General features: G+C 42.2%; 1 protein-coding gene and 1 long non-coding RNA gene across 7 annotated transcripts in view; one reads left to right on the top strand and one right to left on the bottom strand.

Annotated features, from left to right (window-relative positions):
- The window catches only part of LOC109550291 (uncharacterized), an 86,181-nt gene extending 61,006 nt beyond the window's left edge, over nucleotides 1-25,175 (top strand). Inside the window, exons 4-5 of the long non-coding RNA XR_002176793.3 lie at nucleotides 20,209-20,278; nucleotides 25,065-25,175. This is a non-coding gene — a long non-coding RNA (uncharacterized lncRNA). The remainder of the gene's footprint in view (nucleotides 1-20,208; nucleotides 20,279-25,064) is intronic.
- The window catches only part of MALT1 (MALT1 paracaspase), a 59,573-nt gene extending 32,688 nt beyond the window's left edge, over nucleotides 1-26,885 (bottom strand). Inside the window, exons 1-8 of one of the 6 annotated variants that reach the window (XM_073790779.1) lie at nucleotides 26,451-26,584; nucleotides 18,370-18,982; nucleotides 16,737-16,903; nucleotides 7,617-7,738; nucleotides 3,227-3,386; nucleotides 1,599-1,777; nucleotides 1,083-1,179; nucleotides 455-487 (exon numbers count right to left, since the gene is read on the bottom strand). In XM_073790779.1, coding sequence (XP_073646880.1) covers nucleotides 455-487; nucleotides 1,083-1,179; nucleotides 1,599-1,777; nucleotides 3,227-3,386; nucleotides 7,617-7,738; nucleotides 16,737-16,903; nucleotides 18,370-18,635 — 1,024 coding nt within the window. In that variant the 5' untranslated portion in view covers nucleotides 18,636-18,982; nucleotides 26,451-26,584. Of the gene's footprint in view, nucleotides 1-454; nucleotides 488-1,082; nucleotides 1,180-1,598; nucleotides 1,778-3,226; nucleotides 3,387-7,616; nucleotides 7,739-16,736; nucleotides 16,904-18,202; nucleotides 18,983-26,450 lie in introns of those variants that run through there. The other 5 variants (XM_033837803.2, XM_019937128.3, XM_033837805.2 and 2 more) reach the window with 5 other exon arrangements.
- Between the last annotated feature and the right edge of the window lie 299 nt (nucleotides 26,886-27,184).

The following is a 27,184-nucleotide window of genomic DNA, read 5'->3' as shown; positions in this document are numbered from 1 at the left end:
CGTAAGGTGTTGTACAGGAGCTTTGTTTTATTTTTTATTTTTTGGCCACATCATGCGGCATGTGGCATCTTAGTTCCCCCACCAGGGATCGCACCTACATCCCCTGCAGTGGAAGCGCAGAGTCTTAACCACTGGACCGTCAGGGAAGTCCCAGGAACTTTATTTTTATATACAATAGAAAATCAATTAAAAATTAGTTGTTTTTTTTTTAACATCTTTATTGGGGTATAATTGCTTTACAATAAAAATTAGTTGTTTTAATTAATGTCAGTTTAATAGTGTCTCTGGTAATTTATTAACCCTCAAAGACTAAGATACAGTATCCTTCTATCAAAATTTTTTCTTATAGCTAGTATTTTTTCCATCACTGCCCTCAGTAAACCAGGGCACTCCACCAATCCCAAGAGGAACCAGCATGCGGGATATTTGGTTTCAAACCAAAGGATTACACTACCTTCAGTGCACTCCACTGCCACATCTGTTCTTCCTTGTTTCAGAGAAAACAAATGTAAATATATTGTAATTCATGATCTTAGGAAGGGCAGCCATCAAGCAGAGATAAATAGCACAGAAATACGTTGACAAACCAACATATGCATCAGTATCTCCTCCTACTGACAACATAACTAAATGCATTAAGCTTAACTAGAACACACCCCCACATTATGCACTTCATAGAGGGATTGTTGGTTAATAATCATTCTTTTCTTTATATGCCTGTGATTTTTTTTGAAAAAATAGTTTATTAAAAATCTTTTTCCCCTAAATCAAGGTTTTTTTTTTTTTTTTAGCTAAAGCTTTGAGGAATACATTTTTGCCATAAATGTTTAACATAAACGATAAAACTAAAAAAATTATGAAAACGGTCTCAATAAAATAGCCTTTTTTACAGTTCTTTCTGCTCTTTGTATGTGAATCCTGATTAGGAGTTTTAGTATGTATGCTCTCAAATTTCTACTTAAGCATCAGCAGTTATTTTGTTTAACATACCATTAAATTCAATGGGTGAACAGAATTTCCGCTGTTCAAACACTTCATTTTATACGGCTCCATGTGTCAGAATACTGAGCGATACTGCTTACCTACGATGACTTCTACTTTCTTGCTGTTCTGACTGTCTCGATCATTATATACACGACACCAATAGGTTCCTTGATGCTCCAAATCCACATAAGGCACCTGCATCGATATTAGAACATGCTCACATTTCCTCAATTTTAATTTAAGTGGCTTGGAGAAAGTTATTTTGAGTTTTTTTTTTTTTTTAAACCTACAAATCCTAACATTTCAGACATTCCTAGATTATTTCCATTCATTAGGTCAAATATTAGCAAGCAAATAATACAATGAATCTAACAGTGGTGAGTCTGATGCAATACTCAGTTTGACATTTTTCATACAAGCACTTACATGTGGGCTGGTGTTCTAGCCCTTTTGCAAATATAAGAATCAATTAATATTAGATAATAAAGAACTTGAAAAAATACTGAAAACATTAAAACACCCCAGAGAATATGAATTTTAATATTCACTGTAATTTTCAATTATACTATTTTACATATTAACCCCCCCAAATACCCCCAAGGCCAACTTCCTACCATGTACAGCTTTTTTGTCTCATGTGTTAATGGTGATTCATTTCTGAACCACTGGTAGTGAGGAATGGGGCTTCCAACAGCAACACACTGTAGGATCAACGTGCTGCCAGGCATCAACTTTTGGGACTTTGGTTCAATACAGATTTGCAACTTAGAGTCAGAGACGCCATCCAAACTTCCTTAAATTAAAAGAAAAATATCACGGAACATAAATAAAATCTCGAGGTTAAAAAAACTTTTTTTAATTAAAAAAATATTTTCAAGTTCATCCATCTTTTTTTTTTTTTTTTTTTACAATCTTCAATAGCATCTCCCAAATGATGTTTCATAAAACTGTAGCACATCTAGAAATATTAAGAGATGTTCTGTGGATAAAAGGATGCGATAGACAAATAAGTTTAGAACATTCTGGGTTAAACAAAGTTAAACAGATGTCTTTATTGCAGGACTTCTCAGTTTTCCAAGTGTTAGTATGCACTGTGTATTTAAGAGGGGAAAACAGTTTAAGTGGTTCCTAAATGTGTTTGGCCACAGAGTCTTTTCGGTGGGAGCAAAGGACAGAAACACCTTGAGTGATGTTTCTGTTCAAAACAGAAAGCTCTACGTTCTGCTGTTTCATTTAACTTGCCTTAAAATTAGGAGTTTTGTTATTAGCACTGAATAAATATGGATGGGTTAAGCGTTATCTATTGAATGCTCATCTGTTACTCTCTAAGGGCCTTGAGGACAGAAGCCTTGTCAATGTGATCCAGTAACAATGAAACTCAGTGTCTAGCACATTGCAGGCGATCAATAATATTTGTTGAATGAATAAGATTCCATTTATAAACATATTAAAGTTAATTACATGCACAGAAACATTCTAGGGAAACATAAATCACTCAATTAATCATGACTATTTCTAGAGACTTTATTCGGGTGTAGGAAAAGCTAAATTGAGAGAAGAATGGAAGACAGACAAAGTGGCCACAAAAAGTCTGTTTCCCTAATTCTTTTTGTCTAGCAAAAATGACAAATATGGTTCTTGACTGTTTGTGTGAAAAAATAATACCTCATGGCTACTCTTTAGAGTACACTGGGTTTTTCCCTTGATGAATACTGGTTATTGGACTAAAAAGATGGATGGCAAAAGTAGAAAACCAGTTGGATGAAAGGCTTCACTGCAGCAAATGATGCACTATATGCCCTGTCACACCTACTTCAACTCTATAGATAGTCTTTATTCCATGACACAAGTTTTTAGAAGTAATACAATAGTTTGGGAGAAAAAGTATAGAAAGGAACTGAAAAGTGAGCAAGACGGCATTAGATTTCTCTTCTCTCCCAAAACCAGAGACCACAACATTCAGACCCATGAAAGGTGGCAAGTTTGAATAGGTCAGCAGCAGGGCCAAACTGAGAAAGGTCATGTCAGCCCAAGACATCTGCATGTCCGTCTTGTCTGTCTATCTATCCATCACATGGGATATGGGATAAAATATTATCGACTGGTGACATTATATTGGGTGAAGTACATATGTGAGTACTATCTTTGATACTTTGAAATTATTTATTTAAAAGTAAACATTTAAAATAAAATTTAAAAAAGGCAATTCCCATCCCAGCATTCAAGTTACTTTATCACTTACTCTGGAAGCCTTCTGTTACTTCTGTGACATCACAAACATCCAACTGTGACCACTGGCTAAATTCGAAGGTGAAATTATTATTAACTCGACAGACATAAAAGCCTGCATCTTTTATATGCACCGTGTTAAAAATAAGTTCTGATGCATTTCCGTTCGGAATCTGTGAAAGAATCAATGAGAGGATAAAAATGAATGACTCATCAAAACATACCTTATAAAAACGTGCTGTGCAAAATGTATGATGTTCTTGGAACTTTGAAAAGTATATCTTTTTTTCCCCCAAGTTCTAAAGTATCTGTTACTTAAAAAACAACAACATTTTGAGTAACTTGGGACTGAAGTCTTAGAAAATCAGTCTTCTACAAATCTGTTAACAAGAGAGTTAGGCTCTATCTCTCCCTTATATCTTCCCCAAACTCACTAATAGAAAGGTATCTAATCTGTCATTTAAAATTGTTTGATCATTAGTATCTAACGAATCTATAATTGTAACATTTATGAGCTAAGTAGTCATACAACATGACAAACCCATGATGGAGTGAAGGGATCACAGAAAGTTAGGCTTGGCTCTTTATTTCTGTTCTGATCAAATTAGCTGTCAGTATAAGAGCAAGTTATTTTACCCCAAGGCCTCATTTCCTCATCTGCAAAATTCTATCAGAGGATAGATGCCGTGACCAATACGCTTCTCTCAAGGTCTGGGTGGAGAAGGGCTATGGGAAGCCTATCAGTGATGGGAAGGAAGGCCCATGCAAGGGTTTCCCAAGCTTTTACTCCTGGGCTCTGGTCACCACGTTAAGTTTTCTTTCACCTTAGCTGCTCCCATCAATTTATCAGCACCACCCAACTCTGGCATATTGTCAAAGGGCTTTGTCAAATGCCTCATTATATATTGGCTCCCTTGCAAAGTACTTTAACAAGCTCTCCGTCTCCAAACTCCAACCAATTGAATTCGGCTCTCTCTCCTCTCAGAACCTGCACCGGAGAGAGAGCATTTTGCTGAAGATCTGACAACTGGGATGGAGGCTGCCTTAGCACTGCCTGACCATCCTAACCACGTGAACCTACTAAGTCTGCTTTCCTACTAGGCTATTCCTGTGGACTTTCTCTCTCAAACCTCCTGCAATCCCACTTCTCTCAGCCATTGACTTTGGTCTGTGCTTATTTGTAACTCTCTTCCCTCCTGTTAAAATGGAAAGCGTGTCTTCCTAACAAAGGTTACCTGGGCTTGGGTTGCATGGGGATCCTAAACCACTCAGAATCCCAAAGCTGGTATGTAAACTAGCTCAAGCTGAAGATGTTTAGGATTCAACAGATGCAGAAAGAAGCCTTATCAGAGCTTTCCTTATCTGACCAAAAGCAGAAACTCCTGGGAAATGAGGCTGCCATATATCCCCTCTTCAGGGTGGCTTTTATTCCTAGGAAGAAGACCAAGAGGAAACCTACCATAAATCCCCTCTCCAGGGAAGTTTTAAATAGCCATGAGGAAGATGGAAAGACCATTTGCACTTGCATGAATAGATATTACCACAAACTTTCTCATCTCCTGTTTATTCTCCTAGAAACCCCTTTGTATCTATTTCCTAAAGAAACCCCTTTGTTCTTCCCAGAGAGGCTTTTTCTCCTTCCTCCCTTTTCCTCTAACTGTAACCAATCACAGGACTACTTCTTTTGTAATTTCCCATATGAATAAACTTCTCTTGTTAATCTGTATTTTGCCTGTTAATTCACAGGCCCCCAGGGACTGAGCATGAGAGGGTGGGAGAAAGGTTTTTTCCTCTCCAACAATCCCCTCATCCTCTCTGACTTTGCTCCTGCAATTTTCTCTCTGCTTTAGCATCTATTTCTCCCTTTTATTGTATCACTCCCCCAAACATACTCTAGTACCTTTATATCTTAAACAAAAGAATCCCAAGTACACCCCCCCTTGACCCACATACCTCTCAGCAGCACTGAAAATGCTGACCACCCCTTTCTTCTTGAAATACTTTCCCAAGGGCTTCATACCATTCTCTCCTGGTTTTCCTCTTATCTTGCAAATTCTTCTTAGTCTCTCTACTGGTTCCTCCTCCACTACACAAACTTTCTTTCTTTTTTTTTTTTTTTATCACATTTATCTATGTATTTATTTATTTTGGCCGTGCACGCGGGATCTTAGTTCCCTGACCAGGGATCAAACCTGTGCCCCTTGCAGTGGAAGCGTCGAGTCCTAACCACTAGACTGCCAGGGAAGTCCCAACAAACTTTCAATGTTGTCTCCTGAGGTATCCAAGCTGACTTAGATGCATTTAGACATCCAATAGGCACTTCAAACTTAACATGTCTAAAACCAAACTCTTGAGTTTCTGCCCTTAATCTCTTCCTCTCCCGGTCTCTTAACACCTCAGTAAATAACAGGTCCCCAGATGCTTAAGTAGAAAATCTAGGGTCATCCTTGAGCTCTCTTCCTTTCCCCTCAGGCTCCACATTTAATCTGTCAGGTTTGATGAACTCTATCTCTAAAATAAAGTGACTTACCCACTTTGATCCATCTCCACTGCCATGTCCTAATCCACACTACTGTTATTTCTAGTCCAGTGTAGGCATTAGATAACTGGTCTTTTTTTTTTTTTTTTTTTGCGGTACGCGGGCCTCTCACTGTTGTGGCCCCTCCCGTTGCGGAGCACAGGCTCCAGACGCGCAGGCTCAGCGGCCATGGCTCATGGGCGCAGCCGCTCTGCGGCATGTGGGATCTTCCCGGACCGGGGCATGAACCCGCGTCCCCTGCATCGGCAGGCGGACTCTCAACCACTGCGCCACCAGGGGAGCCCCTAACTGGTCTTCTTGCTTTGCTCTTGCTTCCCTTCAAGCAGCAAGTTGGTGTTTTAAAAACAAAAATTCTATCATGTTACTTCTCCTACTTAAGACCTTTAGTGGCTTCTCCCTTTGTATCACCCTGTTGATGTTCTCACAGCTCTTAACTCACAGAGTTATCTTATTTGCTCACTGTCTTTCCCCAGTGGAGCTGGCAGGGCCCCTGTGTGTCGGTGCTTCACCATCCTGGACTTAGAACCTGGCCTGACACAAAACAGGTGTCCAACAAGTAGTTGTTAAATGAGTATCTCCTGAAATAGACTATGAACCTAAGTGTGGTTTGACAAAACTCGACTGGTAAGGGCTTTAAAATCCATTGCAACTCTTCAAATCCACGACGCACTGCTCACCCTCTACATTCCTCCCCTTCTCAAGTCAGGACATAGTTCACAAATGATATACTTAATAGAGTAAGTTTTGTCCATGATTTCTTCCTCAAAAGGTGTTTATTAAAATGAAAGCCACTTCGCAATTGAGAAAATATGGTAAAATAACTTTAGTTACCATCTCTCGAGAGCCTTGGTACATAAACTATCTCATCAATTAAGTTCTCTCAACCCCTGACGATAGGAATTCGAGTCGCTACTAACAGTCAAGGATCCAACACAGGCCTGTCTGGTGCCAGTGCAGTCCTGTTACTGCAGTTCACATCTGCCTTACCTCACCTGTGTGTGAGGGACGGAAATTAAAAATTGTACAAATCCACACGTTTCCTTTGATGGGATCCTTTGATCCCATCAAAGGAAAGATTGTCATCTCGGAACAGCTCTTGAACTTAGTTTCAGATTTGCAAATGGAGTCTTAATGTTGAGTTGGAAAGAAAGTTTAGTTATGTGACTAACAGGCTGAAAAGAATAATGGAGTTTCAAGGTACCATCTAGGAGGGAAGGGAGCAAGGGGAGATGAATGAGGGAGAAGAGAGAAGCCCACCACAGTGGGACACAACGTGGCCAGACCACTGAGAAATTCCCAGCAGCAGAGTGCTCAAAGAATGTTTAAGACAAGAGGATTCCAATATGCAATTTTAAATTATTGGTTGGGTGGCATGGGGATACAATCCTTCCACAAAAGGAATAAATGCCCCTTTCTACCGACCTGAGTTTTACTTCAGAATCTACCATAAAAGCCTAAATCTTCTGATATAATACAGTTACGGGGAATGCTTAAAATAATATTGCCTTCCATGTTGCTTTGAAAATCTTTTAAAGATTCAGACTGGAACATAATCTGTTGTAAAGGATTTTGTGTAGATATTTTAGAATGTACTGGTGATGTTTCATGTTTGTTAACATTGTTGCCCCAAGTACTCCTGATTTTCCACAATTTTCAGAATAGAGAACTGATTTTATTACTGCTTACCAAAGTAATGATTACTGAATAAACACTCCGGTAATAACACAGATCCTTTAACAAGGACCTATCATATCCTCAAACAAAACTCCTAAAAACACACTGAAGACAACAGGCTAATTAATTTTCTTTCTCTCTTCTCATGACAGAGGAATTAAAAGGCATTTAAAAGACATTAAAAAATTACCTCTTTATTCATTTTGAACCACTGATATTGTACAAAAGGATGCCCAGTTGCCCGGCAACACAGCTTCACAAACTGTCCAGCCAAGACTGCCTTGGATTCTGGGTTTACAGTGATCTTTATTCCTTAAAAAAAAAAAAAGTTATATAAAGTCAGAGAAGAGGGGTTTTCCTTGTTTATGTTTCTGAAACCAAAAGAAGAAATATTTTGGAAATAACCTGCATATTCATCCTGGTTATAAATCACCCATTCACATCTCCTTCTCCATCAGATGATGAGTTTGTGAGTTCCAGGCTCTATAAAACCTGGAGGAAAGGAACTCACCTGCAGAAGACTTTGATCTACTGTACTTCCCCACGATTGGGGGAAAAAATTGTTTGCCATATTTCTTCAATTCTGAGAAACATTTTTTCCACATTCTAACGCCTCTGAAACCAGGATGAGCCTTATCATAGCTGTCTGCATACAGCAGTCACGATGTTTTCTCTGTGCCAGCTCTAGAAATACTTAGTCATAAAGGCTTATCCGGCCAGCCCTTCAACTGAGTTAGGTGCGCTGTTAGTAAGACAACTGTGAGTTTAAATACCACTTAAATGTCTTCAAAAGACATATGAGGGACTTCCCTGGTGGCCCAGTGGGTGAGACTCTGTGCTCCCAATGAGGGGGCCCGGGTTCGATCCCTGGTCAGGGAACTAGATCCTGCCTGCCACAACTAAGAGCCTGCGTGTGGTAATTAAGACCTGGTGCATGGGGCTTCCCTGGTGGCGCAGTGGTTAAGAATCCACCTGCCAATGCAGGGGACATGGGTTCGAGCCCTGGTCGGGGAAGATCCCACATGCCGCAGAGCAACTAAGCGTGTGCGCCACAACTACTGAGCCTGTGCTCTAGAGCCCGTGAGCCACAACTACTGAGCCCACGTGCCACAACTACTGAAGCCTGTGCGCCTAGAGCCCACGCTCCACAACAAGAAAAGCCACGACAATGAGAAGCCTGCGCACCGCAACGAAGAGTAGCCCCCGCTCACCGCAACTAGAGAAAGCCCGTGCGCAGCAGTGAAGACCCAACACAGCCAAAAATAAAAACAAAACAAATAAACAAATTAAAAAAAAAAAAGACCTGGCACAGCCTAAATAAAAAAATAAATATTAAAAAAGAAAGGGCATATGAATGTCAATGCTGTGATTTAGCATTAAAACTATTCTGTAATCAGAAAGGTACAGAAACAGAACAGCAGGATATAAATTTGATACATGTGATGCAAACAGTTCTCATCTGAGAAATGACTACCAGCATCAGAACTTGGAAAACTTTTGACAGGAGCTTCCTGTCAAAGATCCTGGAGTTGGGCTTCCCTGGTGGCGCAGTGGTTGAGAGTCCGCCTGCCGATGCAGGGGACACGGGTTCGTGCCCCGGTCCGGGAAGATCCCACACAAGATCTCCTCCTCCGCGAGAGCCCCCAGTCTTGTCCATCTCAGGGAAGATAAACCAGGCCCCGGCCTCACCCCAAGCATCCAGTTACTCAGGACGGAAACTTAGCAGCCCCCCCAAACCCCTCCTGCCCATGTCCTCCTTCCCCACGTGTAATTTAGCTGCGAGGCCTGTCGCTTACGCATTTCCACATCTCACCATCTTCAATGCCATGAGCTTAATCCAAGCCGCCATCCCCTCCCGAACTGAACTATTCTCACAGCCGGCGAACTTTCTTTCCTTACTTCCAACCAGCAGCCCAATGTCTTTTTAAAACAAATTAATCCATGTCACTCCTCTGATAAAACCCTTTACTGACCTCCCATTGGATTTAGAATGAAACCCAAGCTCCTTACATGGCCAACGAGGCCCTCGTGCCCACCAGGCTCCAGCCGCGAGGGCCTCTTTCCTTCGGAAGACAAGCTCTTTCCTGCCTTTCCACCTCCTGGTTCTCTGCTGGATTCCCCCCTAACCCCCACTGTTTCCTGACAGACTCTCTCATCATCCAGGTCTCCAGCTGGTCCAGGAAACATGAGCTACCTCCCCCCTCCCACCCAGCATTACACTCATCCCACTTTGTGGGCTTCACTGCACTAATCACCCCAAGTCCCGTTTCTTATTATCTGTGTCACCTGCTAAAACAGAAGCTCTTGTCTCAGCCACCAGGTTACCAGACGCCTAGAACAGTGCCTGGTATATGTGAAACGGTGGGTGTTCAACACATATTTGTTGAACGAATGTGTATAATAATAACAAAAATTACTATAACGGCAATTTACTGGCTGCTTTCCATATGCCCAGCACTTTGATCTCTTTCAAAATAATCACGTGAGTTAGATATTAACTAGATCTATGTTACAATGAGGAAAATGAACTTACGTCATTTGCAGAAAGTCATCCAAATTACCCTGTGTAAATTATTAACTTCTCTGAGATTCCTTTTTTTCTCATTGTAAAACAGCAGAACCAGGATGCAGAGCTAAGGTTTCTTGGGCTTTAAAACCCTTTTAAGCCTTGGGTTATCCCAGTGATTGTTCTTTTTTCCTTCCCCCTTCATTGAGGTATAAGTGACAAATAAAAACTGCATATATATAAGGGTGTGCAACATGATTCAGTATAGGTATACGTTTGTGAAATGGTTGTCACAATCAAGTTAATTAACACATCCATCACCTCACATAGCTATCATTTTCTGATGGTTCTTAATGCATCTCCCATGCTAATCCCATCTTCTGCCACAGTGAGCCTCTCTTACTGGAAGGAGGCTGTCAGGCACCGTGCAGTGTCTTGTGCCGTGGCAGTGCTTCCAAATGTACTGTGGCCAAGAGCCTCTGCTATTACACAAAGAGACAAGAGATGAGAATGAAGGAAACCGAAAGGCTTTCTCTCTAGAGGGTCTTACGAAGAAATGAATGACTTCAGAGGAAGGCGCCCATGTGACCAGGATGTTCTAAAAGCTTCCTTTGTGGGAGACAAGACTGAATGATTTTTAACAGACATTCAAACTCACAGTTGATACATCTGTCCTGTACCAACAATTTTAGTAGTCTAAGTCTTCGAGAAGCAATCAAAGACATGTCTTTATTATCTACTGCTTCAAAGACTGAGAATTGAAAGGCACAGTGTGATTTGGAACCCGCCCTGGTGAGTAGCACAGAGAGAAGTCACAACACCTTCCGTGTCTTAACCACACATATTTCCTTCCACCCTGTCTCGTGTGCGACAGGGAACCACGGTCACCTCTAACCACCCTCGCGCAGCGCCCACTAGGCAGAATGTGCTGAACAAAGTAAAGAGGGAAGATGACACAGAGCTCTGGACGGTGTACCAAGGCAGACGAAAGTTCTGTTTTAAAGGTTGAATGCACAGCTTCCTGGCAAACGAGCCTATTTTCAGATAACATCTGCAAAGAAGTCAGAGAGGTTACTTGATTTCCTGTAAGCCGGAGAGAATCTGACTGGGTCTGATGGAACACGGGGATTGTGCTTTCAACACGTGTACACCTGTGTAGAGCAACCGGCTCAAGACATTACACAATAAAACTACAACCCCTGCAGGAATCACTAAACAGATAAATTAGGGTGATTCTTGACCTGACAAAAGGATTCATCATAGGTTCCCTTTGAGTTGTTCTCTCTTACAATGCAGTTACTAGCGAAGTAATTCACAGCTTTTCCAGGAACAGATCTATTGGGTATGTTACAGCGCATCCATTTTCAGAGGCCATGAACCAAAAAACATTTTCTATCATCTTCCATCTAAAACTCTCCCTCAACGTTATTTTGAACATTTCAAAACTATTACTGAAAAGCACCCCAGAGAGTCCCAGAATAAATACCATTCCTCTTCCTCTAACAACTTCCCCTCATTACACAACCAGTGTACTGGCTGTGTACTTTCCTCTTACAGGTCAATTTACATTTGCATCTACTGTGGCTAAACCTGGTCTCCTACATCACACCCCTCATCCTTCTACATCATCGACAACTCCCTTTAACACCTTGGCGTGGAAACCCATCCTTCCAGCCCTCACCACCACTCTCTTTCTAGCTCTCTTCTTCTTTCATTTTATTCCCATTTATACGATCTTTGCCTCTTTTCACTTCTTAATATCTTGCTTTCAGGAATTTCTGTTGTTCACGGAACAAGATGAGTCCCTTATAAGTAAGATCTAGTAGTTGAGTACTTTTTAATTTGGCAAGAAGGAAAAAATGGAAGTCTGTGGGTCAAAGAGAGAATTGAGGTAGTAATCCATAACTAAGCCTCCCAAACAATCCAGAAACTTCCTAGTATTATTGAAATGACATTGAGTTCAGGTCAGGGTCAGGAGACCCGGATTCTGATACTACTTTTGTCAATAACCAACTGTGATTTTGGCCAAATGATAACTTCTGGTCATCTCTTTTTCCACATAAATGTGTGCTCGCATTTAAAATTTAAATGTACAGGACATGGAAGCAACCTAAGTGTCCATCGACAGATGAATGGATAAAGAAGATGTGGCACATATATACAATGGAATATTACTCAGCCATAAAAGGAAACGAAATTGAGTTATTTGTAGTGAGATGGATGGACCTAGAGTCTGTCATACAGAGTGCAGTAAGTCAGAAAGAGAAAAACAAACACCGTATGTTAACACATATATATGGAAGCTAAATAAAAAAAAAAATCCAAAAACCTAGGGGCAGGACAGGAATAAAGACTCAGACGTAGAGAATGGACTTGAGGACACAGGGAGGGGGAAGGGTAAGCTGGGATGAAGTGAGAGAGTGGCATGGACATATATACACTACTAAACGTAAAATCGATAGCTAGAGGGAAGCAGCCGCATAGCACAGGGAGATCAGCTCAGTGCTTTGTGACCACCTAGAGGGGTGGGATAGAGAGAGTGGGAGGGAGGTGCAAGAGGGAGGAGATATGGGGATATATGTATATATATAGCTGGTTCCCTTTGTTACACAGCAGAAACTAACATACCATTGTAAAGCAATTATACTCCAATAAAGATGTTAAAAAAATAAAAGTAAAATAAAACATAAAATAAAATTTAAATGTTCACAATAGTACTGTTCTGGGCTTTCACAGAATTGCGAAGATAAAATGTGAAGTAAAGCTATCCTGGAAACGAAAGAATAATATTCAACTATCTTTGCTCTTGTCTTAGAGACAATAAAAGTAATAAACAATTGGTACCAGAAACATGAGTATAGTACAAGGAATTAAAGAAGAAAGATGAATTGATATGAAAAAGGGGTGGGGAAAAATGGAAAAGATGTCAGTGAAATCACATGACTCTGCCAGCACTTCTGAAATGTATGCGCAGCCAAGCTCCTTTCATACAAGAATGAAATAAAATGGCAGCATCACAGAACTGGAGCAGAAAGAACCTTGGGAATCCATCTAATGAAAGCCACGTGTAACGTGTTAATTCTCTCTAAACATCCCCCACTGTCTAGCCTCTGCTTAGCCGATTCCAGGTCAGAGCACGGCTTCCTTGGCAACCAATCTCGTGATGTGCAGGACTCTAGTCGATAGAGGCTACTAGTCAGCACTCAAATGGTTTCACTCAAAACAAAAACATCTCAAATGGCACATCTAAGTTTATCTGTATTTGCCAAGGTTACAGATGCCAATTTTGGTTGCTTTGAGATCAGAGTCTTTGACCCTTAAATAAAAAAATAAATAAAGGTCTAAAAAAATCATTACAGACCTCTGGTTCAAAACAATTTCAGCAACTTCATTTAACACCCTGCCCCTCTTCAATTCCCACTGAAATGACCAAAGGAATAAAAGTAGGGAAACAAGGAGTCAGAGCTGGAAAATGCAGATGGACACCATCCATCCATAAAAATTATAAGCCATTTCTCTAACAAAGGGCAGGCAAGACCAGTCTGAGAGGCAAGCTGGCCAACCCATGTGCTATGGAAAAGCCCAATCGGAGGGAAAGCAGAAGACAGTAAACCACAACCTTTTGAAAAATATATTACGTGTCAGAGCCCATGGAGCACAAGAATTTGGGGGTGAGTTACCCTTGGCTTAGACCTCATGCTAAATGAGGGACCACTGAAGTTGGCTCCTGATCAAGGCAGGTGTTCCAGTTAGAGATGGGGGAACCCTCCCCAGCTACCTCTGAGCCACCAAAGCAAAGACATCCAAGAAACTTTGTACCACAGCCATCTTCTATGGCCATCTCTGGCTGTCATCCCACAAACAACTGGGATGGAATATGACAAAATCAGACTAAAATAAATCTGAAGTTTCCCCTTCTCCTTGTATTTAGGCCTGAAAGACCTGTTCAGAGGTTCACAGCATCTTAGTCACCCAAAACCAGAGCTCTCTATAACGACAATCAGATAAAAGTCATCAGGCTCTTTGTGGAATAAGAACTAATGTCTTCTTATGAAACTGCGCTACCAAAAAAAAAAAGAGAGAAAATGTTAGATTATTCCTCCTTTTATTTTCACCAAGATTCAGGAATACACTGAGAAGGAAAAACGAGATTTAATATATACTTGTTTTTAGGATTGTACTGGACGTGATGAGTTACATGTTTGTCTCCCCTACTAGACGATGAATTTTGGACATGCAGGAAGTATTGTTTTAATTCATAGTACCAAGCACAATGCCTGGAATAGCAGAAGTATTAGAATACAGTAATGTTGATCGAATGAGCAAAATCCCAGATCTAGCTGATTCTATCAGAGCTTGCATTCTTAATATAATTACAGTAGTTTTTATTCTCAATGTCTTTATTGAAATATAAAAATTATTCTCAAATTCTTATATTTCTATATTCTAATGTATGTAAATACAGTAAGTTTTAGATTATCCAAGTAAGATTCAGGTAGAAAGCTAATTGTAAATTACTGAGTTTTATTAGACCCCCAAATATTTCCTCTTAAATCAATAATTAACATTCAAGTAACAACTGCTTTCTAATGAATACCATATAGCTAATGAATACGATATGCCTAATATGACATAAAACTTCACAGAAATAGTGCATAAGTGGTCATGTAGAAACTGCTGTCTTTTTCCTGTTCTCCCCTCAAATACGAAAGAGTCCCAGGGGATAACTGAAAAAGCCCGTTGGCCCAACATCGGAACGATCTGCACAGGGGACACTGACGGTGAAGCGCTGATCCTACTATTTGGAGAGAAACACAAAGAGCAGAAACAGATTTTTCCCAAGAAGATGACTGATGTTTATCAGGATGGCACTGTATTCGCTGCTGGCCTATCACGTCAAAACAGAGAATACTGCTAAAAATTCCAGGCGCATCATTACACACAAATAAACATGTGACTCAATTTCAGTTAAGCTCAGTTTCATACATGGGAAACTGTGAAAACTTGGAAACCTTTGATCTCAGGCCAGTGATCACACCACAGATCATGAGATGTGTGTGCAGCCTCCGTGGTCACCTAGATGCAACTCAACACAGCATCATCTCAGCAGCTCCTCCAAGTCTGAGAGGTAGAGAACACTGACTCTCATTTTATTGACTTGGCAACAACGGTGGAGTAATTAAGTGCAATTATTGAAAAACGTAATGAGATATTAAAGTTATAGTTAATTCCCAGAGAGGTTCCTTAGAGGCCCCGGTAAGTCTATAAAGTCTGAGAACTTAGAGGCTGAGTACCCTAGACTGGCAGATTTCAATTGCCACAACTCTTGGGTACTTTTGAGACACTGGGGATACAAAAATTAATAAATGTCACCTGAAGAAATAATTTACTGTTTGGTGACAGAAAGCAATTGCATCTAGATGGGATCTGCATTATCCCAGGCCTCTTGTATGGAGAGGCACTGAGAAACATTTGTCAAGCATCAGATACAGTGGGTAACACAAGAGAGGCGTTTATAGAGGACCTACTTCCTCATCTACACTAGGCCTGGTAGAGCCAGGGATAACCTGAGAGTCCAGATTTCCTGGCTCACAATCCAGGGTCCCTTCCATTTGTAGTAGACTTTTCAGGTGCTCCCCCTTACACGCTCAGCATCCAATTTTGTTTGGCGATCCATGAGGTTTCTGGAAAGCTAACTGAACCCACTCCACTCCTGGCTCTAAGCCAGGGGAACTGGCACATTCCAACTCCCTGGCTGGTGACAGGTACAGGGACAGGCACGTGGCCAAAATTAGTTAGCTTATTAGGGAATCCTACGCTTTTTGCTGAGACGAAGATTAATGCAAGGAACAGCTAGTAGACATCCCATGACTAGGTAGAAAGTCAGCCTTGGGAGGAAGCCAATGACAAGAAAGGAAGAGCAAAGACAAAATCCAACTCCTTGGAAACAGGGCTGCCCCCTGCCTTTCTCGAAGCCCAACCTGCTTCAAGACTTTTCTGTTGGAACCAGCATGCTCCCTTTATTACACCAACTTGAGTTGGGGTTTCTGCTACGTGTACTTGTCAGTACATCACTACAAGACGTGTCTCTAATTCCCCAAGCCCCCAAGAAAGAAGGTCTGCAGCGCCGCTGCCATCACGTGACTTGGATGACATGGTCCCTCCTGCTGACGTCATGGTAACTGACCAACTCCATCCACAGTTGTGGAAAGGTGGGACTGTTTCCTGTTCCTCAAATCTGACCTTGGAAGTGAGCAACCTCACAATATTGGTATATTCAGGAAAAAAAAAATCATGTGGTTGAGTTACTCAACATTTCAAAAGCACCATGTTGGCAAAAAACTTCAACAATAAACATTTGTTACACTTTCTCTCATTCATATACATAAATAAATGTGTGTATTTACTTTCTTGGCTGCACTATTTTAACATAAGTTATAGAAACCTTTCCCCTCAACACTTTCACATGCACTTCCTTGGAATAAAGACATTCCTCTATGGAAGTACAGCACCATCATCACATGGTGATTCCCTAATGTCTAATACGCAGGTTACACTCAAGTTATTCCAATTGTCCCCAAAATGTCTTCTATAGCTGTTTTTTTGGAAGACAATCCAACAAATGTTTATACACTGTATTTGCTTTTTATGTGTTCTTTAGTCTCACCCTGGGGGGGAAAACGAGGCTCCATATGTTCACATGTTTCAAAAATACTTAACACAATTCATTTGGTCAAATGAGATATTTTCCTCTGAGTCTGTCTCCATGAACTCCTGGAGAACGTGCCCCCGGGAAGCACGTACCTGGGGGGTTGAGGAGCTGAAGGACCTCAGTGTGCTCCATTGTCTGCAGGAAGTCGCTCAGCTCCACGACCGTACAGCCTTTCTCACCCAGCAGCTTCAGTAAACACAGGCTCGGGCTGCCTTCAGGCTCCAGGACCTTAAGACAACACTGCTCCAAGTCTAGACAACTGCAAACAACAAATTTAATTCAAGTCAACAGATTTTCTTCACTATGACCTGCCTGCTATGTGTTTGGCCCCGTCATGGGTGTTGTAGAGAATACACAGCAAGTTGTTGCGTGGTGGGGAAAACGGTTTACATTACGAATGCTTGCTGTCCCTTTAGACACGGTCTCCTAATGATGCTCATCTTGGATAGCTGAAGTTGGCAAACTTTTCCTGTAAAGTGCCAGAGAGTAAATGTTTCAGGCTTCATACGGGCCACAGAGTCTCTGCTGCATATTCTTTTCTTGATTTTTGTTTTGTTTTATAATTTTTAAAATATAAAAAACATTCTTAGCTATACAAAAACAGGCAGTGGCCTCAATATGGCCCACAGGCTGTTGTTTGCAGACTCCTGTTCTATATGTTTCGACACAATTTTGTCTTAAAATCATGAGCTTTTCTTTCACAAGCATGTCTTCTTTACCCAACTAGATAACAGTACTCCTTGCAAGCAGACACCCTATCATATATATATATATATATATATATATATATATATATCTTTTTAAAATCCCTCAATACCTAAAATTTCTTGCCCATATGAATTATTTATAACTGAAATGCCTGGAAGCCTGGATGGAAGGGGTCAAACATAATGGTACCACAGCTGCGGCAGAGCCAAGATTAGTTAGCAAGCTTTCATACGACTTAAAATATTGTTAGTCCACATTCATTTTGATCAGTTTTAGTAAAAGGCTGCCACAGCATTTATATAATGGTCACCCAAGATTTATAATTCTGTGATAAAGTAGGTTATTTCATGAAGAAAATGGATCCAACCAAAATAACTTCAATACTAATCTTCTATCTCACAGTATTGTTAGAATTAAATTAGACAATCCATGTAAAAAGTACTTAGCACAGTGTGCGGCAAATAATAAGCACTCAATAAAAGCTAGCTCTTATTATGCAATAAAAATATGGGAATATTAAAAGGAGACTAAGGCTAATTTCGCTTATTTCTAAAACTGTTTTAGCTTTTCCTTAAAAACTGTTTTTGACCCTGGACGCCAGCCTCTGCCGCTGGACCCGGAAGGCCGAGAAGGAGCCGCGGTCCGCAACCCTGAGCTCCAACCATGGGCCCGCGCCGCCGGATCCGCAAGCCCGAAGCCCCAAGGAGGCGCGCCGCGAGCCCGGCTCCCGCCGCCCGCCCCCCCCACCCCACTCCGGCCGGGCCCATCCTTAGGCACTTCCTCCCGTCAACTTGCTCGCCGGAGACATCGGGTTCTGAAGGAGATCCGAACTCTTCAGAAGAGCACACACCTGTTGTTAAAGGAAGAACCCCTTCTGCCGCCTGGCAAGAGAAATACGTGTTAAATTCACTCGTGGTGTGGACTTCAATTGGGAAACCCAGGCCCTGCTGGCCCTACAAGAGGCAGCAGAAGCGTTTCTAGTTCGTCTCTTTGAGGATGCCTATCTCCTCTCCTTACATGCCGGCCGTGTCACTCTGTTCCCGAAGGATGTGCCGCTGGCCAGGAGGATCCGAGGCATCAGGAAGGGCTCGGCTGAGCTCCTGCCGCCCATGACTCTGGATGATACCAGGGACTCTGCCCGTAACTAGGGCCAGATCCACGGAGTACAAGGTGCTGCCTGGACTTGCTGTCTCTGAGCAGAGCGTGTGTGTTGCTTTTGTAATTAGGTTTTTTTTAAGAAGAATAAGACTGCATGGCTTTCCTCTGTAACAGAGGTAATACATGACAGAATCAACACATTCCAAAAGTCCTGAGAATAACTTTCAGATGAAGAGACTCCAAGTTTGACTTCGCTTTGCAAATTATTCATACGCCTGATGATTTGGAAGACACCAGATTTTCTAGGTTATGAGAGAAAAGGATATTTACTGATTATTTTAGATCTTTCTGTACCATTTAAATTTTTTACCATATGTATATTTACTTTTATTTAAAACATAAGGGAAAAAAATAAGAGAAGACCACTTCAACCAGTTGCATGGAAGAGCCTGGCGCGTCCAGCATACAAATCTCTGTCCTTCAGATTGATTTCATCATCAGTGGCAGCAGCAAGTTCCTGTGTGGATTGTGCCTGTCAACAGATTATACAGCTTTTCAAAAACTCAATTGGGATGAAAACAGGAAATCGTTAAGGTTTGATGTTCTGGCTCCTTCTGGTAAATTCCTATCAAAATCATTCAGAAATTCTAGCTTGTAGAATTTATTCTTATTTGCAAGTCATAGACGATGTATCGTAATTTATACTGCAGAATTTTTCATTCCAGGACTTTTAAGAGCCTTTTCAATGTTCTTACAGGTATTTTTTATAACTCCCTTGTGGAGAGATAATAAAAATAATTCTTTAATGAGAAAAGGTTGAAGCGAAGTCACTATTATACAGAGATTATACTGTGTCCTTTGTGCGTTAGCATTAAGTTCTTCATTTGAATGCTTTGCCAACAGCCACAATTTGAACAAGAGAATTCAGGGATGTGTTTTTGGCTCCGGTGGAGTAGAGTGAGAACAGATAAAAACCTTGCCCATCTCTTGTAACTGAAAACAGCTTAAGAGATCTCCAGAGAAATGGGAAGTACCGCCCGAAGACTTTTAGATATTGTGTGTGGTGAAAATGATTAGTGAGGGCGGACACGAATAATGATGCATCAACCAACTCAACTGAGAGACAAACTAAAGGGAAAAGGACCAAGTTCTGTTGTGTGATAGACTTTAACCCTTTGGAAAAACCGTTTCCTGTTCGACATCAACTCATTTTTATGTAGACGTTGGAATAAAGCTTACCTATCTATGACTAAAACAAACAAACAAACAAACAAAAACTGTTTTTGAGAGACTTCCCTGGTGGCGCAGTGGTTGAGGATCCGCCTGCCAGCGCAGGGGACATGGGTTCGAGCCCTGGTCCAGGAAGATCCCACGTGCTGCGAAGCAACTAAGCCTGTGCGCCGCAACTACTGAGCCTGTGCTCTAAAGCCTGCGAGCCACAACTACTGAGCCCATGTGCCACAACTACTGAAGCCCACACGCCTAGAGCCCATGCTCCGCAACGAGAAGCCACCACAATGAGAAGTCCGCGCACCGCAAAGAAGAGTAGCCCCTGCGTACCGCAACAAAGACCCAATGCAGCCAAAAATAAATAAATAAAATAATTTTTTAAAAAATTGTTTTTGAGTTATTACTGTTTTGGTAACCAGATAGTGTCCTCCAAAGCCTCCAGTCACTAGGTATTCTTTTCTAGGTATTCTAGCTAAATTTGTATATTCAATAGTCTATCCTTGTTAAATGTCAATAATCACATTACAGATCAACCGTTCCCAATTCTGGGCTGTACACGCTGGCAGCACAAACTGAAGTCCACGGCAGATTGATAAAGGTAAGGACAATAAGACTGTCTTTTACCCTAAGATCATCTTTCCTATTTTTAAAAGTGTCAAAGTGTCCTTTCTTTTATGAAATAATGGTGATTGCAATGGTAGCAAAAACAAAAGCAGAAGGTGCTGCTACAATATTTTGTACAATTTTCTTTTACTAGTCTCTGGAATACCCAAGGGACCGGTATTAGACACAATATAAGGATTACCCATTTTTCAAATAATTATAATATGAAATTTATAAAAACAAGGATGCTGTATGCTATTTTTTTTATGATTCAGAAAGGTTATCAAGATCTGATACATGAAGTTAAGATGCCGTCTTGTCAGATGCAACCAAACGGTGCTTTAATCTTTATATTAATATGGAGAAAACTAAAAACAATTTTACTTTCCCCCCACCAAATGAAGAAAGATCAAATTGAAATAGACAACGACTTCTCTTCCAAAACAAGAGGCACTGGAGAAAAACAAGGTGCCCTCTCTTCTTTCCTTTTACTGATTTTCCACATGGGCACCGACTTTCAGCTAAGATGATGTTTATACATACTCAACTTTTCTTTCTTTCCTTTTTTAGTTACATTCCTGTCAGGCTGTGCTTTGAAGTGGTTTCTACCAGCTCTAATTTGAAATTTCTGATTTAATTAAAAAGACTGCTTTCTTACTGAAACAAATAGACTTTGCTTTAAAAAAACCCCCTATATTTATCTTTTTAAAATGTATAATCAAATAGAACATATTGATATTATACACTTTTAGGGTACAAACCATGGCACTGCTTTTAGATTCTTTTGTTTCTCTTGGTACATTTACACTTCAGAATCCTTATTCATTAATTCAACAACTACTTATTAATCACCTAAAATAGGACAACCATTTTTTCTAGGTATTTTTCTAGCTGCAAACAAAATCGCCCATCCTCCTGGATTTTTCTACAGGAGAGGGACAGATATGTATACACACACAGAGACCTGTGCATCCATCCATCCAACTGTCCTAAGTGCTTTGGAGAAAAACAAAGCAAAGCAGGGGGATAGGTAAGGCTGGAGCAGACGTAGAGGGTGATTTTAAGTAGTGTGATCAGAGAAGACCTCACTGAGAAGGTGACCTTTTTAAAAAAAATGTAATCAATGTTGTTTATTTTTAAAATTTTTATTGAAATATAGTTGATTTACAATGCTGTGCTAGTTTCAAATGTATAGCAAAGTGATTCAATTATACATAAATATACAAATATATTCCTTTTTTACATTCTCCTCCATTATAGGTTATTACAAGATATTGAGTATAGTTCCCTCTGCTATATAGTAGGCCCTTGTTGGTTACCTATTTTATATACAGTAGTGTGTATATTTTAGTCCCAAGTTCCTAATTTATCGCTCCCTCCTTTCCCCTTTGGTAACCATAAGTCTGTTTTCTACATCTGTGAGTCTATTTCTGTTTTGTAAATAACTTCACTTGTATCATTCTTTTAGATTCTACATATAAGCAATATCATATGATATTTGTCATTCTCTTGTGAGAAGGTGACTTTTAAGCAAACACCTGAAGAGGTAAAGGAGCCTGTCTTGTGGTTCATCCGTGGAAAACATCTCAGGTTGAGCAAACAGCAAGTCCAAAGGCCCTACTGTCTTCAAGGAAGGGCAAGAAAGCATGTGTGACTAGAGCTGAGAGAGGGAGGGAGACACTAACAGGATATCAGTTCCAAGAGCTCACTGGTAGTTAACTGGTGTTTTTACTCTGAGATGGAGAAACAATAGGAGGGTTTTGAACACAGGGAGGATAAGACCTGATTTAATGTTTTAAAAGATTCTTACTGCTATATTGAGAATAGACTGGGATGGGAGCAAAGCAGGAGGCGGAGAAGTTAGGCGGCCATTGGAACAATGCAGGTGAGAGATAATGGTGGCCTGGACCAGGGTGGTCGCAGTGGACGTAGGATTCTAGACACATACTGGAGGTATGGCAGAAGGGATTTGCTGATGCAGTGGATGTGGTATATAAAAGCGGAGTCAGGAATGACTCTGAAGTTTCTGGCCTCAGCACCTGGACAGATGTAGTTGCCCTTCACTGAAATGCAGAAGACTGCAAGAGAAAGAGGTTATGGTGGAAGACGTGTTAAGTTTTGGACGTGTTGCATTTAGGATGTCTATTAGTCATTCAAGAGGAGATCTACACGAATGAATCCAGGAGTTCAAAGCAAAGACATGGGCTGAAGATATGAACTGAGAGTAATCAACCTAAGTATGTGTAAAGCTAGGAGGACTTAAGGATCACGCCAAGGTGGGGATTAGGTGAGGGAGCCTAGACAAAGAGATACAAAGCCTAAGCCCTAGGGCATTCCAAAAATCCAAAGATGAAGAGGTAGAGACTGAAGAGGTAGGGACAGGAGGAAACCTTCCTATCATAAAGTGCTCAAGGGCAGGATTCCGTAGCTAAAAGAGCACCTTCTACACAGCAAGTATGCAGTGGCTGACTGTTTTCCCTGGTCCCAAAGCCCCATCTCTAAGCTCCCTCCTTCATGGAATTTACACACTATTAGAGCCTCCTGAAAGTTCTGCCATCTTTGGGGCTCGAACGTTCCAAGCCTCCGCAGAATTCACCCTGCTTGGGCAAGACACTCAGAACCTGTGCTTATCTACACTGACAGCAAAGGGCATTCAATATTCAGGCAGTTTGGAATGGAACTAGGGCTGAGTTTGTTTAGGGCACTCCCACATGTTCATGTTTTGGGAAACTAAACTATATGTAAGGATTTATCCTGAATCACCAATAGCCATCTGGAAACACTCCTTATCCCTGATGGGACAGTTCAGAAGGAACTCCTGTGGCTTATTTATTAAATTCTTACCTAGTCTGAGGAAAGTCGTATAGAGTGAGGAAAAAAAGTGAAAAGAAACAGAATAGGCAAACTTCTGGGATTTTAGGGCTGTGAATCCAGCGACTCTGCAGAAAGCACTGCACATCCTCGTGGGAACTGTCATCCATTTGGACTAGATTCACTGTAATTCCTGTGTTTGACACTAGAGAAAAATGCCTTTCGGACCTTTTACTATTGTAGATGCTCTTTTGCCATCGGTATGAAATCGTTTTAAAATCACTGTTTTAGTCTTAAATAGAAAAAGCACCGCCAGCTTACCTTGCCCCCTCAGTTGTCACTCCCCAGCCTCCAAGTTCCCAGGGCTAACCTTTTGTTAGGTCAGTTTAATTCTTCTGATCTCAACAGGTATGTGAGCTTAATGTTCTCCAGTTCTCCAACCTTCAGGGTGGCCTCCACTTTCCCCAGCACAACTAACCTACTCTGAGCTAACCTTCACCATCCTGGAAGGCTGGCCAAACTCATCTGTCCCCAGTAAACTTCCCACCCTGAAATCCCCAGCTTCCACAACTTCATGCCCTTTGTTGCTTGTCTCCTCTTGCTGGGCAACTGCCCTCTCTCCATACTACCTTCACCAGAGAAGTGGTCTCAAACTTCTCCATTAGTTCCTCAAACAAAGCTAATACCATTCTATAGCCTTTAACAAAACTTAACTGAAGGCTTAGGGAGGAAAACTGAACACCTGATGTCAGGTATCCACTACTTTTAGATTCCATCAGCCATGCCTCTTCAGCGACAGGGCCTTACTGATGTTCTCCCTCCTTCATGGCCAAATAGGAGTGCTCACTTCAGGAGAACCTTCTTCAGGAAAGGCCAGAGCCTTCCCTAACTAGAGTAGTAGTTAATTTCACAAATTAACCAATCACAGATCTGGTAATCTGACCCCGCCCCCTGCCCACAAAGAAGACAACTGTTTATGTTATTGTAAGTCTAGAAATTCGGAAATCTATGGACCTAGAATAATAGTATGTATCTTGGATTTTCTTTGCACAGCCAAAAGCACAATGTATTCTTCCTAGAACAGAAAAAAAAAAAGAAAAGGGGGGGTACTTCCCTGGCAGTCCAGTGGTTAAGACTCTGTGCTTCCAATGCAGGGAACATGGGTTCGATCCCTGGTTGGGGAACTAAGACCCCACGTGCCGTGCAGAGTAGCAAAAAATTAAAAAGAAAAAAAGAAAGAAAGAAAGAAAAAAGTATGCCATCTGCTCAACTTTGCAAATTTACCACTTCTTGATTCCATCCTCACATCATTACTCCATTGAACAGCCAAATAATCCCAAATCATCATTATTCTGGTTTAACCTCAAACTCTTTGAAACTCAAGGTTGTGGTGAGAATTAAATACTTAATACATTGTCTGTTATATATATTAACTGATTAATAAATGATAAAAACCCACTGTTATTATTCACACCCAACATAGCCTCTAACATATTATTTGTGATTGTCTCAGAATAACAGTCTATTACTGCATAAGCCCTTATAAGTAGGAGCTAAATATCTGACATCGTTTTATCTTCTGAAACATTTGCAAAGATCAGGCACTCAAAAAACTTAATTTTGAATGAATGGTTCCCCTCTCAATTCAAAATTATTTATAGAGTGTCTAAGATAGGTTCTATGCATAACATATAGGATCTTAAATCCTCTTGTTCTCGAGGAGTTTATAAAGACGTGTACAAATAATTATAGTACAAGACAAAGTTTGGTTATATGAGAAGTTAAAAAAACTGCTAAGGGGTTCAAAGGCAGACCCAAATCGTAACAGTGATCTAGAGCAGTGGTTCTAAGTGTAGTCTGGGAAGCCCTACTGCAGTTCCTGAGGCCCTTTTCACAGGATGCCCAAGGTCAAAATGACTTTTCATAATAATACTAAGATGTTATTTATTTTTTTCATTCATTCTCTCAAGAATGGACATTGGCATATCCAGTGTTACCTGACCTGTGACAGTGCAACAGACTGAGTGCAGAAGGACATAAAAGATGCCGGTTCTCTGGGATTAAGGCAAGACATTAAAGAGATTTTCAAAATGTAAAACAATGCCACTTTTCTAACTAAATTTTTTGTTTTGGAAAAGTTTGTTCTTCCACAAAAACACGTCATTTCTGTTAACATGTAATGAATTGTTCTCTTTAAATATTAAAAAATTCTTGATTTTAATTTCTAATATGGTAAATATCAGTATATGTTGTATGTATGTAACATATAGAACCCACGTTAAAAACTCTCGGGCGGGGGGGGGGGGGCGGTTTCCCTGGCAGCGCAGTGGTTAAGAATCCGCCTGCCTACGCAGGGGACACGGGTTCGAGCCCTGGTCCAGGAAGATCCCACATGCTGCGGAACAACTAAGCCCGTGCGCCACAACTACTGAGTCTGCGCTCTAGAGCCCGTGAGCCACAACTACTGAAGCCCTCACACCACAACTACTGAAGCCTGCGTGCCTAGAGCCCGTGCTCCACAATGAGAAGCTCACGCACCACAACGAAGAGTAGCCCCAGCTCGCCGCAACTAGAGAAAGCCCGCGTGCAGCAACGAAGACCCAACATAGCCATAAATAAATAAATAAATAAAACCCAAAAACTCTCTGGGGTTCTCAATAATTCGTAAGAGTGTAAAGGAGTCCTGAGAGTCTTAAGCCCAGTTCCAAGCCTGGTAATAGGAAAATGGTTTAATGTTCATGGTGAAATCAGGAAGAAAACCTGGCAAGTTGGTTTGATGGAGGAAGACGGTGAGTTTAGTTTCTTTCTTTCCCACTATCCTTCTCTCTCTACATCTACATTAAAACCTTCATGAATTCCTGCACCTCAAACCCTTCACCTTCATTATCTACCTGCACGTCCCCTTCCTAACGTCCCTTAGGTCTTCTAGGTCTGTGTATTTTAATCTTTTGGAATTACCGCCCTAACGTAATGGTCTCCAGATAGCTTTCTTTATATTCTCTTTGGTCAACCTCGATTTCTCTCTTTCAGCTAAAGGGGAGGAGAGTAGGAAAAGGGTGTGCACTGCCGGTGTCCAACCACGAATCTCTGCATTCCCAGGAGTTTCCTGGGTTCAGGCTCTCTGTCTGGAAGGTTATTTAAGTTCTCCCACCTCCTTCCCTCCGCGCTCCTTACCCCCAGCGGCCCCTGCACCATCTCAAGTGGCCCCGCTGTTTTCCAACCTCACCCATCGCCGCGTCCGCCCTCCCTCTCCCGCGCCCACTTCACTCTCCCCGCGCGCCCCCCGCCCAAGTACGCCCCCACGTGACCCCGCCCCGCCCTTACACCCCACCCCACCCCGGGCCCCGGTGCCGCACCTGAGCCGGAGGCGCCCCCGACTCCCTGCCACCTCGGCCAGCCTCCTCCATCCCCGGCCCTCGGGCGCTCGGTCCAAGCTCCGGCCGAGCCTCCGCAGCAGCGGCTCCGGAAGGCGGTTGAGGGTCACGCCGGCTGCTGCGGGGAGCGCCGGCCCCGAGGGCGCGGCCGCCGGCGGCTGCGACGCCAGGGGCGGCGGGGCCTGCAGCAGCTCCCCGCACAGCGACATGTCCCGCGCCGGCGACCCCGCGACAGCCGCTGCTCCCGCCGGCCGCATCGCGCACTTTCCGCTCGCCCCCTCGCTCGTCGCGGCGCCGCGGAGGCAGGGGCGGAAGGACTAATTGGACGGCGCTGCACCGTGCTCGGAGGAGGAAGCGCCGCTTCCCGCCCCGCAGAGGCAGGTTTGCCTGGGTGAGTCGGGCCCGCTGGCCGCGGTAGCGGCTCCGGGGGCGGGGCCTCGGGCGGGGGCGGGGCTGCCCACTGCGCGCGTGCGCGCGGCCGCGCACCTCCCCCCGCCCTTCGCGCCGCCTCTTCTGGGCCGCGGCGAGGCGCGCGCTTCAAGCCCGGGTGGGAGGTGGAGTCGTTGCTGAGCAGGAAGGGTCGAGTGGTGGCAGCTGGAGGAGGAAGCGGTGGAGGAACTACGGTCGGGCGGCACCACTATGGCGAGGAAGCCTGTGGCGTCGGGGCTTCCCGAGGCTGTGGGAGGAGGATTGCCTCACGCCAAGGAGGGGAGCAC

Source organism: Tursiops truncatus, chromosome 13, assembly GCF_011762595.2.
Source record: "Tursiops truncatus isolate mTurTru1 chromosome 13, mTurTru1.mat.Y, whole genome shotgun sequence".
Classification (NCBI taxonomy): domain Eukaryota; kingdom Metazoa; phylum Chordata; class Mammalia; order Artiodactyla; family Delphinidae; genus Tursiops; species Tursiops truncatus.
The sequence above is the reverse complement of the archived record's forward strand: the minus strand, read 5'-3'. Positions and strand labels throughout refer to the sequence as shown.